Source organism: Oreochromis aureus, linkage group 5 (genome assembly GCF_013358895.1).
Source record: "Oreochromis aureus strain Israel breed Guangdong linkage group 5, ZZ_aureus, whole genome shotgun sequence".
NCBI lineage: Eukaryota > Metazoa > Chordata > Actinopteri > Cichliformes > Cichlidae > Oreochromis > Oreochromis aureus.
This window is the reverse complement of record NC_052946.1, coordinates 19,414,204-19,429,175: the sequence shown is the minus strand read 5'-3', so window position 1 is coordinate 19,429,175 and position 14,972 is coordinate 19,414,204. Positions and strand designations below refer to the sequence as shown.

The 14,972-nt window shown below is 40.2% G+C and overlaps 1 protein-coding gene across 1 annotated transcript; it reads left to right on the top strand.

The window, feature by feature from the left end:
- Positions 1-234: 234 nt before the first annotated feature.
- Positions 235-12,231, top strand: pbrm1 (polybromo 1). Its single transcript, XM_039612694.1, has 30 exons — positions 235-255; positions 571-720; positions 851-948; positions 1,066-1,213; positions 1,317-1,466; positions 2,922-3,038; positions 3,152-3,220; positions 3,308-3,406; positions 3,487-3,572; positions 3,664-3,749; positions 3,859-4,075; positions 4,396-4,537; positions 4,739-4,833; positions 4,935-5,214; positions 5,607-5,712; positions 5,806-6,445; positions 6,535-6,746; positions 6,863-7,048; positions 7,156-7,313; positions 7,399-7,650; positions 7,734-7,879; positions 8,134-8,291; positions 8,395-8,578; positions 8,880-9,081; positions 9,184-9,385; positions 9,536-9,688; positions 10,170-10,331; positions 10,708-10,757; positions 11,435-11,648; positions 11,818-12,231. The coding sequence occupies exons 2-30, from the start codon at positions 580-582 to the stop codon at positions 11,979-11,981; spliced, it is 4,917 nt and encodes a 1,638-aa protein (XP_039468628.1). The 5' UTR covers positions 235-255; positions 571-579; the 3' UTR covers positions 11,982-12,231.
- Positions 12,232-14,972: the final 2,741 nt, after the last annotated feature.

Genomic DNA, 14,972 nt, shown 5'->3' with positions numbered 1-14,972 from the left:
AAGTCTTTTACCATAACGAGAAGTAACATGACTTATCGCCAGTTTTTCAAAGTAAAAGTGTATGCCAGAAATCCAGAATACTTGAGAAACCTGCATTTTCTTGTTAAATGAAGAAAATGACAGCCACACTGTATGCTTTGAGCCTGATTCCTTTGTGTTTATTTTCTGCCCTTTTCACACCATTTGCAGTACCTGTTGCGTTTAAGGATGAGAGGATCTGTCAAGAAGGGGAAGAGACCAGTTCTAAACCTTAAGGCAACTTTTTACGTTTAATCCATGAAGTCATTGTAGTGAGATTTCGAGACCACATTTTCTGTAGGTATAGGAAATCACATGACAAATTGTCTACTTTATGTTCATCCCCTTTGAGTCCAAGGAAAGTCACAGCAGCACCGCCGTGAACAGCTGGCATTTCAAATCTTTTGACTTCACTACCTTAATATCAGTTTATATTTTTCATGAGTGACAATCTTATCATCTGCTTCTGATACAGTACAACTGAGTATAGCTCTGATGATTCTGTGCATTATTTCCCAAATACTGTTACTTAATTGGACTTTGTCTTCTCAGGGGTTCGTCATGGCCTTGAAAAGGAGAAGGGCGACGTCTCCCTCTAGCAGTGTGAGTGGAGGAGATTTTGACGATAGCCAGGCTTCATCGTTAGTGCCTTCATTTGGGAGAAAGAGGAGAAGGACCTCAAACATTCCTACTGTGGATCCTGTAATTTTACAAATTTCAGTTACCATTTCTTAAAAAATGAACTGTGAGAATTATAGTACCACACTGACCGTAAGTATTTAATGATGAAAAGGGTGTGGGTGTTTTTAAGTGTTTAAATTTTGCCTTACAGATAGCTGTATGCCACGAACTATACAACACAATCAGAGATTACAAGGATGACCATGGGAGGATGTTGTGTGAGCTCTTCATCAGAGCCCCGAAAAGAAGGTGATGAGAGGGATGAGTGATCACTAGATATACTTACATCATTAAAATCCTATAATAACAATCACAAAATTTGAAATTTTATACAAATATTACAAAAAAAGTATAATTTTCCCACAGGAATCAGCCAGACTATTACCACGTGGTGTCTCAGCCTATTGACATGATGAAGATCCAGCAGAAATTAAAGATGGAGGAATACGACGATGTTGAACAACTAACTAGTGACTTTCAACTTTTATTCAACAATGCAAAGACTTATTATAAGGTAACAAATAGATATTTAAGCTCTAATTGGTTTAACATATTTGTAGAGGAAATGTACGGTCCAGAGTATGAACATAAAATGAATTTGTCTTGCTCTAATGTAGTCGGACAGTCCAGAATACAGAGCAGCCTGTAAACTGTGGGACCTTTACCTGCGCACCAAGAATGAGTTTGTTCAGCGAGGGGAATACGATGAAGATGATGAAGATGGATATGATGCACAAGACAACCCTGGAGGATCTACTGAAGACGAGGTGCATTTTATGGATACATTGTTATTCTTCAGTATCAGCCATCTTCTGGCCAGGATCAGTATTGAATCAGCTCTCAGTGTATTTTGTTAGTAATCAACAAAGTTTCTACACTTCGTAGTTGTCCCTCAGTTGCATTTTTAGTACAGCTCTAGTTAGTGTAGTTTTGATCAAAGCTAAAAATTATTTTAGCCGTATTAGCCCTGCAACAACTGGAGTGTCTCATTCTTTGCACTATTTCACACTTGCATATAAACAGGGGTGCACATAAGTGGTCTGCAGGTGCGCATTCGCTGTCAAAATAAAAGACGCACCAGATAAGAAGTTGCAACGCGCGTTTGCGTACATAAGATTTTCTGGAGGACAGACATTTGTTTAGAACACTTAAAGATGTCGAAGAAGCAAGCTCCTTTAAGCAATTACTTTGGTGTTCCTCCACCTCCAAAGAAATGTCAGAAGGAGTCCGAACCGCAAAAGAAGCGCGTATTCTCGGAAAAGTGGTTGCAGGAGGTGAGCTGGCTTCAAACAAATGATGAATGCACAGAGATTTGGTGCAGAATATGCCGTGAAAATCCCACTCTAGCGGATAAAAACAGTGCCTTTTATATGTACGCAAACGCATGTTGCAATTTCTTATCTGATGCGCGTCTTTTATTTTGACAGCGAATGCGCACCTGCGGACCACTTATGTGCACCCCTGCATATAAATGAAGTATTTCACTGGGTTTTCGGTTTTTCAGGGGATTGGCAAACAGAAAACTTTGATTTGGGATATTTGTAGTTTATATTCAGGTTATTTTATTTCCTTTACTTACCATCACAGCTATGTTTTAAAATTTTACCAGTGCTAATCCCACCAGAAAACCAAAACCAGAAATCTACAAACATGGGATTGCTGTGTTAAAATATGAGTCACACAAGCAAACTAACCAATAAATTCAGCAACAGAGTAACAGGTTTTTGCTTTTTTTCTGACTGCAGCCTAAGCTCCAGAAACACTGTGAATATAGCCTACAGTTAAAATGATAGGGATTAATTAACTCCATCATGCTCTTTAAACAACAAGATTTCTCCAGAGGTTAATTTGTTAATATAGCTGATCCACTTTATGTGTAGTAATTATGAGAAAAATAATAATGAATTATAAAAAAATTAATTGAATGTGTGATTTAATAATAATGCATTATGTAAACCTTTTATGCAAAGATACTAACACTGATGTTAACAAAAGATGCAGTGACCGGATGGGACTTGAAGTTATTCTGAAGATATTGCAGTTGCACTTCTGTCATGTGAAACATTTAGCTCATCTGTTTTAAGGACTTTTAAATTCAGTCCCAGCAGTAACAGGTCTAAACCCATCTTTTACTGTGTCAGTGTTTATACAGTCTGCAGCTGACATGACTAAGGATGATACTGTATTTTGCTGCTTGACTGATGTGAATACTTGTATATCAGAGCGCACCTACCTGTTTGAAAGAACTCCTTGAGCAGCTCCTTGATGCTGTGGTGTCGTACACTGAGCCTACTGGTCGCCTTGTCAGCGAGCTGTTCCAGAAGCTTCCCTCCAAAATGGTACGAGAACCTTCAGTATGACTTGAAAAATGAAACATAAAATTCATAAATTCATCAACATAAAATAAAATAAGTTTGTTTAGTTTGATCTGCAGTTTGCCTTTTTCATTTAGCAATACCCAGATTATTATGCCATCATTAAGGAACCAATAGATCTGAAAATCATCGCTCAAAAGATTCAGGTACAGTTATACTTTGTTGTTAAATTATAATTTAGTGTTTTTAAATATTTTCTTAATGAAATGTCTAACCAATACTTTTACTTTTAGTTGGGCCATTATAGGAGTGTGGGTGCCATGGCTAAGGACATAGACTTGCTGGTCAAGAATGCCAAAACCTACAATGAGCCTGGATCACAGGTGTTTAAGGTCAGCATGCATCTGAAAGCACAACGCAGGCTATCGCTGGTGTCCAACACGCTAACTTGTGACTTGCTGTTGTGTTGCAGGATGCAAACACCATTAAAAAGATTTTTGCGCAAAAGAAGTCAGAGATGGAACATGGAGAGCCAATCAAGTCCAGCATTCGTATCAGGTACTTAACACCTGGAATAATGTAGAGAGAAGTTGTGTTAACTGTGTGGTTTTGACTCGGCTCTTTAAATTTTTCTGTCTGACTTTGCAAGGAATAGAAGATCTGCACAGGGAGACCGCCTCTCAGCTATCACCATGGCTCTTCAGTATGAAAGTGATGAGGAAGGCATACTCTCCGGTACATCATCATCTCATTGTTAAACTGTTGGATGTTGATTAAGTTGCTCTTTACGGTGTTGTAACAGAGATTGTGCCATTGGCCATTTATCTCCTCCTGTGTTTGACAGGGTCTGTCCACTATGATGAGGGAGAATCAGAGGCAGAGAGTATGACCTCTAACATGGACATGAGTAATCCCATCTTCCAGCTGTACGAAGCTGTGCGCGGTGCCAGGAACAGCCAGGGCCAGCTGATTTCTGAGCCTTTCCTGCAGCTGCCGTCCAGGAAAGACTACCCAGACTACTACCACCAGATTAGTCAGCCCATCTGCCTCCATCAGATCAAGTATGACAGAACTGTGTTTTCATAGTGCTGTTTTCATGCTCTTAAACTTGGTTTTTTGTTTTGGTTTTTTTTTTGGTTTTTTTGGTAAAATTATTTGTAGTTCAGAATAGAAAGAAAACTTCATTTTCTTATATTGGCAAATATCAGCTTGTTTTGTTCCTCATTTGTTCTTTAATGTTTTCATCACTGATTTGTTTTTTTCACCTGCATTGTGTCTTTTTTATCTTATGCGGGAAAATGTGGCATCAAACACACTCACTGTACAGTTCAGTTTTTCTGTGCCCTCCTTCCCAAATGTGAGAGCCCATAATTCCCCACAGGAACAAGATGAAGAACAATGAGTATGAGAGTGTTGAGCAAATCGACTCAGACCTGACGTTGATGTTTGAGAATGCCAAGCGCTACAATGTTCCTCACTCTTCCATCTACAAGCGCGCTCTAAAACTTCAGCACATTCAGCAGGTCAGTGCCTGGCTCTTCCTTGTAGTTGTGCGTCTATGTTGGGTTTGCTTGGACGTTCTCTTTAAAAAAAAAAGAGCTCCTTTATGAATTATTAAAGATTACACCTTTCTGTCAGTTTTGTGGTGGTTTTTTTGTTGTTGTTTTTTTTTTGTTAAATAATGATTGTAACTCCGCATTGTGTTTTTTTCACCTTTCACCTAGATGAAGAGAAAGGAGCTTTTACAGAGAGATGATGATGATGGAGACAGCATGCTCTCCTCTGCCACCTCTGACACCAGTAGCACAAAAAGAAAAAGGTGCACTTTGTCACGTATTTTTCAATTCTCTGAAGTTGGTCATTTCTTGGAAAGGGGATACCTGTGTGACAGTTCTTTGGTGGTTTCTCTCTGGTTTCTAGTCACAAGAAGAATACGAAGAAAAACAGGATGAAAGTTCTCTTTGCTGCTGTGACTGAGGCGCGAGAAGCCGGCACTGGTCGCAGATTGTGTGACCTCTTCATGGTCAAGCCTTCGAAGAAGGACTATCCCGATTACTACAAAGTCATCCTGGAACCAATGGATCTGAGGACCATAGAGCACAATATCCGCTCAGACAAGTACCTTACCGAAGACTCGATGCTGGAAGATATGAAGCTGATGTTTCGCAATGCACGACACTACAATGAAGAAGGCTCTCAGGTTTGATGCGCCTCCCTTTTATTAATACATTTTAGAGATCCCAGTTACTTGTCCTGTATTTTCTAAAGTTAAAGAAGCTAATTTTTTTCTTGTTCCTGAAGACGATTCCTTCTTTCACTATTAGAGTAGATAGTATGACAAAAATCAAAGGTCTCCTTTGAGCTTTTAATTCTTTTCTATCATATACACACCCCTATGAACTTGAAGCTCAGACTTTATTTATTAAAACTAAATATCTTTAATATCATAATCTAAGCCACGCAGTTCTGTCAGCGGAGCCACTTCAAATCTTTTGTTTTCAAGGGGCAGCCAATCAAAGGCAAGTTGGCTTGTTTGACACAGAGATTGAACCTAGAGGGCGTCTACCCTGAACTTGTGCATTGTATCTGTAGGTCTACAACGATGCAGACGTCCTGGAGAAGATCATGAAAGACAAGCGCAAAGAGCTTGGCCCAGCAACTGATGATGATGACATGATGTCCCCAAAGTTGAAAATAAGTATGTCACTCAAATAACATAATCAAACAATATATTCAAATATGTAAATTTCATATCTATCAAGAATTAGAAATGTTACTACTTCTGTTGCAGGAAAGAACAGCATTAGTCTAAAGAAGTCCAAGTATTTAACACCTCTACAGCAGAAACTGCATGAGCTTTACGAAGCTGTCAAGAACTACACTGATAAGCGGGGCCGTCGTCTCAGCACGATCTTCCTGCGGCTGCCATCTCGTGCTGAGCTGCCTGACTATTACATCGCCATCAAGAAACCTGTGGACATGGAGAAGATCAGGAGCCACATGTTGGCTAACAAGTACCAGGATGTAGACGCTCTGGTTGAGGACTTGGTGCTCATGTTCAACAACGCCTGCACTTACAATGAGCCCGAGTCTCTGATTTACCGCGATGCTCTGTTGCTGCACAGGGTGCTGTTAGAGACGAGGCGTGACCAGGAGGGAGGAGAGGATGCCCATGTACCCGATGTGCCTCGCCTCATCCAGGAACTCATTCGCAGCCTCTTTGTTTCTGTGCTCGGCCACCAAGATGATGAGGGACGTTGTTACAGCGATTCACTCGCTGAGATCCCAGCTGTTGATCCTGCTAACCCAGAGAAGCCGTCGCTCAATTTTGAGATTATCAGAAATAATGTGGATCGAGGCCATTACAAGAGATTGGATGTATTTCAGGACCACATGTTTGAAGTGTTGGAGAAGGCCAGAAGACTGAATCGGTAAAGTATTGCTGAGCATTGTATACAAAACTAAATCAGCGCTTATTAAAAGAAGCAGAAGTTTGTGTTACAACATTTGTTCATTACAGGACAGACTCTGAGATCTTTGAAGATGCTGTGGAGCTGCAGCAGTTCTTCATACGTATCAGAGATGAACTGTGTAAGAACGGAGAGATCTTGATGTCCCCAGCGCTCAGCTATACCTCTAAACATCTGCATAGTGATGTCGAAAAGGAGAAGAAAGAGAAGCTTCCTAAGGAGTTTGAAGAGGACAAAATTAAGAGAGAAGAGGAGAAAATGGGTATTATGTCAAACACTTCATGTATTAAAACTAACAGTCCATAAAAAGTGCTATCATTGACTAAGATGCATCTGTGCATATAGCCTTGTTTTGCTGAAAATGTGGTGAATTCGCAGAAGCAGAGAAGAGGGAGGATCCTGTTGGAGGATCATGGCAGTCGGGCCTACAGCGCACATACAGTCAGGACTGCAGCTTCAAGGACAGTATGTACCATGTGGGAGACTACGTGTACGTGGAGCCTGCGGAGCCTAACCTCCAGCCCCATATAATCTACATTGAGCGTCTTTGGCAAGATGACACCGGTCAGTCTGTTAACACCAATTAAATTATTTTGTCATTAAAACAAAAATCATATTGATATTTTCAGGCAGTAAAACTGAGTAATTTTTTCTACTGCTTATACACACAGGGGAAAAGTGGCTGTATGGCTGCTGGTTCTATAGGCCAAATGAAACATTTCATCTGGCTACAAGGAAATTCCTGGAGAAGGAAGTTTTTAAGAGTGACTATTATAACAAAGCTCCTGTCAGCAAGATTCTGGGAAAATGTGTGGTCATGTTTGTGAAGGTAATTCACTGCTTTTTGTTCTTTTTAGATAAATAATAGGTTTTGTTTTATGGCGGCTGTGTTTTAAATGCACTTTTCATTGAAGGACTACTTCAAGCTTCATCCTGAAGGCTTCAGAGCGGAGGATGTTTATGTCTGTGAGTCCCGTTACTCTGCCAAGTCCAAGTCCTTCAAGAAGATCAAGATGTGGACGATGCCCCTGAGCTCCGTTCGGTTTGTTCCCAGAGAGGTACCCCTTCCTGTAGTCCGTGTGGCGTCCATTTTTGCCCAGAAACAGGAGGAGAAGCCACCAGAGATTGCAGATGAAAGCAAGATTACAAATGGTATAATAGACAAGGTAAATAGTGATTTTATTGCTTCTATAAAAACTGCTAGTGTACATATAATTATCGCAGTCAGCAAAATGATTTGTGTTTGCAGGAAAGGGAAGATGTCCCATTGGATGTGACCAATGGGGAGCCAGGGTGTCAGTACTACGAGCAACTCTGCTACAACAACCTGTGGCTTAAAGTAGGAGACTGCGTTTACATTGCTTCTCATGGACTTGTGCCCCACCGAGTTGGCAGGTAGAGTAGCTGCACCCATGAAAGTGGCAGTGGTCTGTAAGTGCTGTCAGCATTTCTGTTATGACAGAGAAAAGTTCATATTTTGCGTAATTATAAAGATATGTTTACAACTCAGTTTGCTTTTTCCAAACTGCCATTTGGAATATGTCTCATGCTTCCCTGCAGTTATCATTATTTAAACTCTATTGTTTGTATGCCGATAATAGTTAATCAAATGCTTAAAAACAGTGTCTTTTATATTTTTTATTGAACAGGATTGAGAAAATGTGGATGCGCGATGGAGCGGGTTACTTTTTTGGTCCCATCTTTATTCATCCTGAAGAAACAGAGCATGAACCCACAAAGATGTTCTATAAGAAGGAAGTGTTTCTCAGCAACCTGGAGGAGACTTGTCCCATGACCTGCATCATAGGTACCCTAAACAGAACACCATCAGTTTTGTGTACTACTTTATGACTATAATATTATCAGTAGAATCCTTAAAAGCATTAATTAAATCTGTTCTGATTTCACAGGAAAGTGTGTCGTGTCATCTTTCAAAGACTATTTGTCATGCCGGCCGACTGAAGTGCCTGAAGAGAACGTTCTGCTTTGTGAGAGCCGCTACATTGAGAGTGAGAAGCAGATGAAGAAATTCAAAGGTCTGAAGCGCTTCTCACTCTCTGGGAAGGTGGTGGAGGATGAAATCTACTATTTTAGGTGAACACTCTGTACGCTACGTATGCCTATCATTGTTGGTTGCTGAAAAACCAAGACCTTTCAGCTAGTGTTAAAGAGCCAAGTAATAAATCTTTTATTGGGCCAAACTGTTTTAAAGACTGGCATAATTTGCATAGAGACAGCTGATCTTTTCATACTGGATGAATATTATTTCTATTGCCATCCATGTATGTATTTGAGTTATTGAAAGGAGAACTTAAAGCAAATAGCAAGCAAGCTTTTCCTAACTGAAGAATTTATTTGAAAAAGAAGAATAAATTGCACTGAATGTCTTGTACAGGAAGCTTATAGTACCCCAGAAAGAGCCATCCCCTCTGTTAGATAGGAAAATTGAGGAACTGGAAGCCAAGTTTGCTGACATGACTGATGAAGAGCTAGAGGATCTTGGGGATGATGATGGCGAGCTAGGGGACCAGACTCTTCCACAGATGCAGTCTTCCATGTCTAGTGACATGGATATCATGCCTTACACTCCCCCGCAGGTTAGTATGATGTTTGAAAGTAATTATTAGGGAGTTAAATAATTTTGAGCAATAATAATTGTGTGGTATTTTTATGGATTATTCCCCTTTGATTGGTTACAGTCAACTCCAAAGTCCATAAAAGGGCTTTCAAAGAAGGAAGGCTCAAAGAGGAAGATCAACATGAGTGGGTACATCCTGTTCAGCAGTGAGATGCGAGCGGTGATCAAAGCTCAGCACCCAGACTTTTCCTTTGGAGAGTTGAGCCGTCTTGTTGGCACAGAGTGGAGGAACCTGGACAGTTCCAGGAAAGCAGAGTATGAAGGTGAGTATTTTATTTAATATTCTTATTCAGTTAATAGCATAGAGATTGATTGATTGATCGATTGACTGAATCTATCGATCCACTTATTTATGGCTCAGAAATTGTGAATGATGAAGTTAACACTTTATTCTTGTATTTCTTGTGTTTCAGAGCGAGCAGCTAAAGTGGCCGAGCAACAGGAGCGTGAGAGGGCCCAGCATCAGACGTCCCCTAGAGCAGGTACCCCAGTAGGGGCACTGATGGGGGTGGTGCCTCCCCCAACCCCCATGGGGATGCTAAATCCCAGCATGACGCCTGTGTCAGGTAACCCCTCATAGATGCAGATGGATCCCCAGTGCACACTACAAGGCTGGAATAAGAAGCTTAACTGCTAGAATTACTCACATTTTCAATTTCATTTTTGTGTTTTCATTTTGCTGTGATTTTCTTTTATTTTGCCTCTAACATTATTTCACCTAATTCATAAACTTAAATGGTGCATAACACCCATTATGCATCACCCAAACACATAATAAAAATCGTAGAATCTGCATTTCAGTTGGATCATGGAGTGTCCTACACATGAAAGGGTGGTGTACACCATTTAAGGATTTGTATGGTAAAATGAATGCTTGGCCATGCTGCACATACACTAAAATGATTTTGTGCACATTTCCCATTTGTGTGACCTTTTCCATTCATTTATGATTAAACCATATAGTAACATATAACTGCATGCCTGGTAGTGAACGCATGTTTGACTAATGCATGTTGCTTTTTTGTGTTACTACTGTTCCTTCCTAAGAAGGTAGGATGGGTGCATATAGGTCAGCTATGATGCCCCTGCAAGGACATGTTGAAGGCATGGTTAGTATGACTGGCATACCACCACATCACATGGGGTTGCCTGTCTTTCCCCAACATCTCCTGCGCGTTATGCCTGGGTTCCCTGGAATACCATACTTTGGTAAGAGTGCTGTCATAGCCACACCACCTGTCAAGCAGTTGCTTCCTGTCTACCAATCTGACTTGCTGGAGGGGCTACCTGTACCAATAGGCTGAGGTCCTTATGTTGATGACTAGACAGCTGAGAGCACATAGTCTCAACAAGGACTTGGGTATTTATGCAGCTCATTACCAACAGACCTGATGGTAATGTGTTTCCATAACCTTGATTATGATGCTAATAAATCCACATGTGATCATTTTTTTAACGATTGGCATTTCTGAAATTCCTAAAAACGCTGGTTAAGTTCTAGTATTGTATTTTTAACATAGTATTTGGAATATAAACCAGTAGCACTTGGCTGGCTCCAATTTGTCATGGATTAATATCTTTTCAGGTATCAATGGAGTAGGTGGACCTGGAGCAGGAAGTGTTCATGGATCTCAGGTAATCAGTTGGGCTCTGAAAGAGAAATCCCCTGAAGCTCTATATAAGATTTTTCTCTAGATATAGTTTGCAACCTTGATGCAGATGTGTGTTTGGATATAAGCCTGGAAATCATCAAGTCATTGGTTTAAAGTTTACATCAAACAACTTTAATACAGAGTACTTGAAAAACATCTTTAATGTTTGCACTTTATTTAGCTCCCTCCCAGAAAGTGTACCTTTATGCCATTTGCATTTTTACACCTCAGAGTTTGTGGATCTGCTAAATCGTGAATGTAGGAGTTTGAAATTGATACCACAGGTATATCTACTGATAATTTTGGACAAGTTCGAATCCTAGTGACCTTAACCTCAAGGTCAGAGGTCAACTTTTCTGAAAATCTTGTAAATACAATAACTCAAGAAAGAAGTCACCTAGGTTTGTCAAATTTATACCATACTTGCATCTACTAGGAGGGGTAGCACTGGCAGCAGCCAGCATTTTGTAGCTTTGTACACATGTCAGTACTGATGATGATCAAATGTAATGTGAATGTCCTTTTTATATTTTTGTCCTGCTTGTAAAGCCCTTTGCACCTCCACATGTGATATTGGGCTGTATAAAGAAATTGAGTGGAATTGAGCTGAATTATAGCTGAATCAGAGAAATAATGGAGTTCTTGCATTATTATCTTTAGATGGGTTTGGTTGGCCCAGGACAGCAGGCTCCACCACCGTACCCTGGTCAGGCTCAGATAGGACAACCTGCACTGCAGCAGCCATCGACCCCGGTGTTTGTGTCCCCACCTGCCAAAAATCAGCGAGTGCTCCACTCTGAGGCTTACCTGAGATACATCGAGGGCCTTACAGCAGAATCCCCAACTGTTAGCAAGTGGGACCAAGCTCTCTCAGGTTAATTTTTTACTTCAATAGTTAGTCATTCAGCCTACATAGAAAGGTAGTTTTCAATAGTAGAAATATCTTCACATACTGCACATATTTCTTATCCATGAATACCAATATTTTGTTTAATTGTACTTTTTTCATATTCATCATTGATTTAATGTCTTTGCAATTTCAGTTCAAAAGCAAGATGTGCGTTTGACAAAGGAGCAAGAGAGCAGACTGCCGTCCCACTGGCTGAAGAGTAAGGGCGCCCACAAGACAATGGCAGATGCACTTTGGCGACTACGGGACCTGATGCTGCGGGATACCCTGAACATCCGTCAGATGCACAACCTGTAGCATGCTCATACTGCGAGCCTCTGTTCCGAAACCTGTGAGACAGGATGAGGGTTAAGCTCACTAAAAAGTCTTTACTTTGTGTTGTCATAATAAAAAGAAATGTTTGCATTCAGACAAGCTGCTTTCTGTGTTGATGCTGTTTTCTGTTTTACAGTTTAAATATGCTGTTCAAAGTGCATTATTGTTATTGACTGTCATTCTGTACTGAAGGATTTCACGCGTTCACAATTAAAATGTGAAGAGTTCAGCACGGCTGCGTTCCTTGACTGATTTGGTGTTTGTTTATGTTTGAGAAGTACTACAGCAGCTGTCTGTATCCATTACATTTCAGTAACACATGCTGCACTCCTGCATTTTTCACATTGCTCTGCATCATGTTTTCCTAATGGTCGTGTGGCCGAACTTATTCCAGACCTATTATTAGCCTAGAGAATATGACTTCCTTTTTTCTATTTCTTCCAGTTGCCTTGCCTTGCTTTGCCCTACTCTCTTGTATACTTTGTCTTCCCTTCTACTGTGCGGCCACTTCTTTTTCATTTTCAACATGATTAGGGTTTTTTTTTTCTTCCTATTTTACCAAGTGCCACCTCCACCCACTGTCACAGTGCCTGTTTAGCCCCATGTGTGCCATTCTGTCTCCCACATTACCACTGTGCTGGTACCCAAATAAACTCAGTTACCCTCCCCCCACCCAGTCTTCAAAGTAAACCTGGCCGGTTCTTTAAACTAAAGTGATGCACACTTTGACTCAGACAGTCAGAAATATTATAATTCTGATTATTTATCAGTACTGACACAGTACTGAATTCTTGCCTAACAACAGTGCTCAGTATGCCTGGGGGAGAGATCCATTTAATCCATCTGTACCTGTTGATTTTACTTCTGCTGAAGAAGACCTGCTCATCAAGATCATCTCTGACTCCACACTCAAGCTGAGGTTTGCAGCTCAGACACTGAGTGAATTCTGGCTGGTGTGGAGAGGGAGCATCCACTCATAGGACAGTGCTGTGGGCATTCTGCTTCTGTTTGCCATGTCCTCTCTCTGTGAGATGGGGTTTTCTGCTGTTGCCTCACTGAAAACAAAGCATAGCTCTAAGCTGAACATTAAACATGACTCGAAAGTGGCAGTATCAAGCCTGCAACCACGTTTTGAAAAGCCCTGCAGTGAAAAACAGGCTCACTGCAGCCACTAAATGGCCTGTATTTATATAGCGCCTTACTAGTCCCTAAGGACCCCAAAGCGCTTTACATATCCAGTCATTCACCCATTCACACACTGGTGATGGCAAGCTACGTTGTAGCCACAGCCACCCTGGGGCGCACTGACAGAGGCGAGGCTGCCGGACACTGGCGCCACCGGGCCCTCTGACCACCACCAGTAGGCAACGGGTGAAGTGTCTTGCCCAAGGACACAACGACCGAGACTGTCCAAGCCGGGGATCGAACCAGCAACCTTCCGATTACAAGGCGAACTCCCAACTCTTGAGCCACTAAGAGTGAAAAGTATTAAGCTCTTACTAAATTATATTTTTTCATCTCTGTTAGCAAGTTTGTGGATTTCTTTTTTTTAATAAGACTAAAAAGGAACTTTATTTTTGCATTTCTGGCAAAGTTCGCATTCTGTTTAACGTGCTACTTTTTTTTGAAGAAGTGGTGCAGACTAATGAAGCAGTCTAGTGACAAAAGTCTAAGGAGCTTGGAAAGAAAAGTGTCTGAACTTCTTTAAGTTGCTTGCAAATCTAAATTAAAAAGGGAGGTAGGATTTTCTGTCACTGGTTTGTTTAAATGTGGCATGAAAACATTTCTTCCTGCCATGTAGGGAATGATGTAAAAAGTTTGAGAACCACTGATCTAAAGTATGATTAAAGTTCAGCTTGATTAATATAAATGTCACTGACAATTACTAAGACAGTAAGAAGCAATCAGAGGGAGAAAAACCATAAAATTATTTAGAAGCTTTGAAGATTTGATCCTTAATGGCTGTGCAGCTGTTATAACTTACAACACAGAAGGTCAATGGAGACCTCATCCAAATTAGACTAGCACATATAGTATTAAAAACACCATCTACTACTGTGTCTGAATGTGTGGTATTTCCACTGTCAGATTAGGCCTAAAAAGATATGTGGTTAAAAAAAGACCGCCTAATTTAAATGTAATCATTACATCCTTGTTAAAAGCTAACTTCTAATATATAAAGTTTCTAATAAGGACAATGACCAAATAAAACATATGGCAGTGTTTATATGTAACATAGGCAAGCCCAAAATGTTTCGACTGTGGAATTTAACGTATTTGTTTGGAAGGACAAGATAAATTACTTTACTTTCAACTATAAAGCCAATTTAGACTTTAACCAACTAACAGGCCACTGATCTGATTTATGGCTTTGGACTTTCACAACAAAACTTGTATCTAAACACATTTTTTTAACAAAGCAAATACTATTATTAATGTTATTATTATTATTTAAAATATTAAATGTAAAAGCAGTTTGCTTCTGTTGCTAAAGAAAGGGTAGATTTTACATTAATAGATGCCACAGATGTTCAAGAGCAACCACAAAGCATTAAAATAAATACAGCGGTTAAGAATATAAAGTTCATATGTTATAAAAGTTCATATAGATTGAAAACAAGGCCCCAGTCCTAACAGCTGCACCTTCAGAAAAAAGTTTCGGGGCTCTTATGAAGTAGCTGCTCACTTTTCTATTTTAAACAATCAACAGAAAATTTCACAGAGAGATTTTTATGTAAGGTTTTTAAAGCTGTGGGGTTAATTTTTAAGTAACATGAGCCGAGAGGCAGCAGCAATGCTAAACTAGCAAGTTTATAAACCTGGTGTTAAACTGAAAGAAGGCACAAAAACAGTTTGAATAAGAGTAAACATTTACTCAGCAAATCAGTGTATCACGTAAAGAATCACAGCAATGCCAACGATGATCTCTTGAGCTGAAGCTTCTCCAGCTGAACAATATGTGGGCGCCATGAA

What these genes read in the sequence shown, in the direction of transcription:
- pbrm1 (XM_039612694.1), top strand. Translation starts at nt 580, where the DNA reads ATGGCCTTGAAAAGGAGAAGGGCGACGTCTCCCTCTAGCAGTGTGAGT. An exon ending in CAGCATGACGCCTGTGTCAG is followed by an intron (nt 9,689 to 10,169) that starts GTAACCCCTCAT and finishes TTCCTTCCTAAG; the next exon opens with AAGGTAGGATGGGTGCATAT. An exon ending in GTGGGACCAAGCTCTCTCAG is followed by an intron (nt 11,649 to 11,817) that starts GTTAATTTTTTA and finishes TTGCAATTTCAG; the next exon opens with TTCAAAAGCAAGATGTGCGT.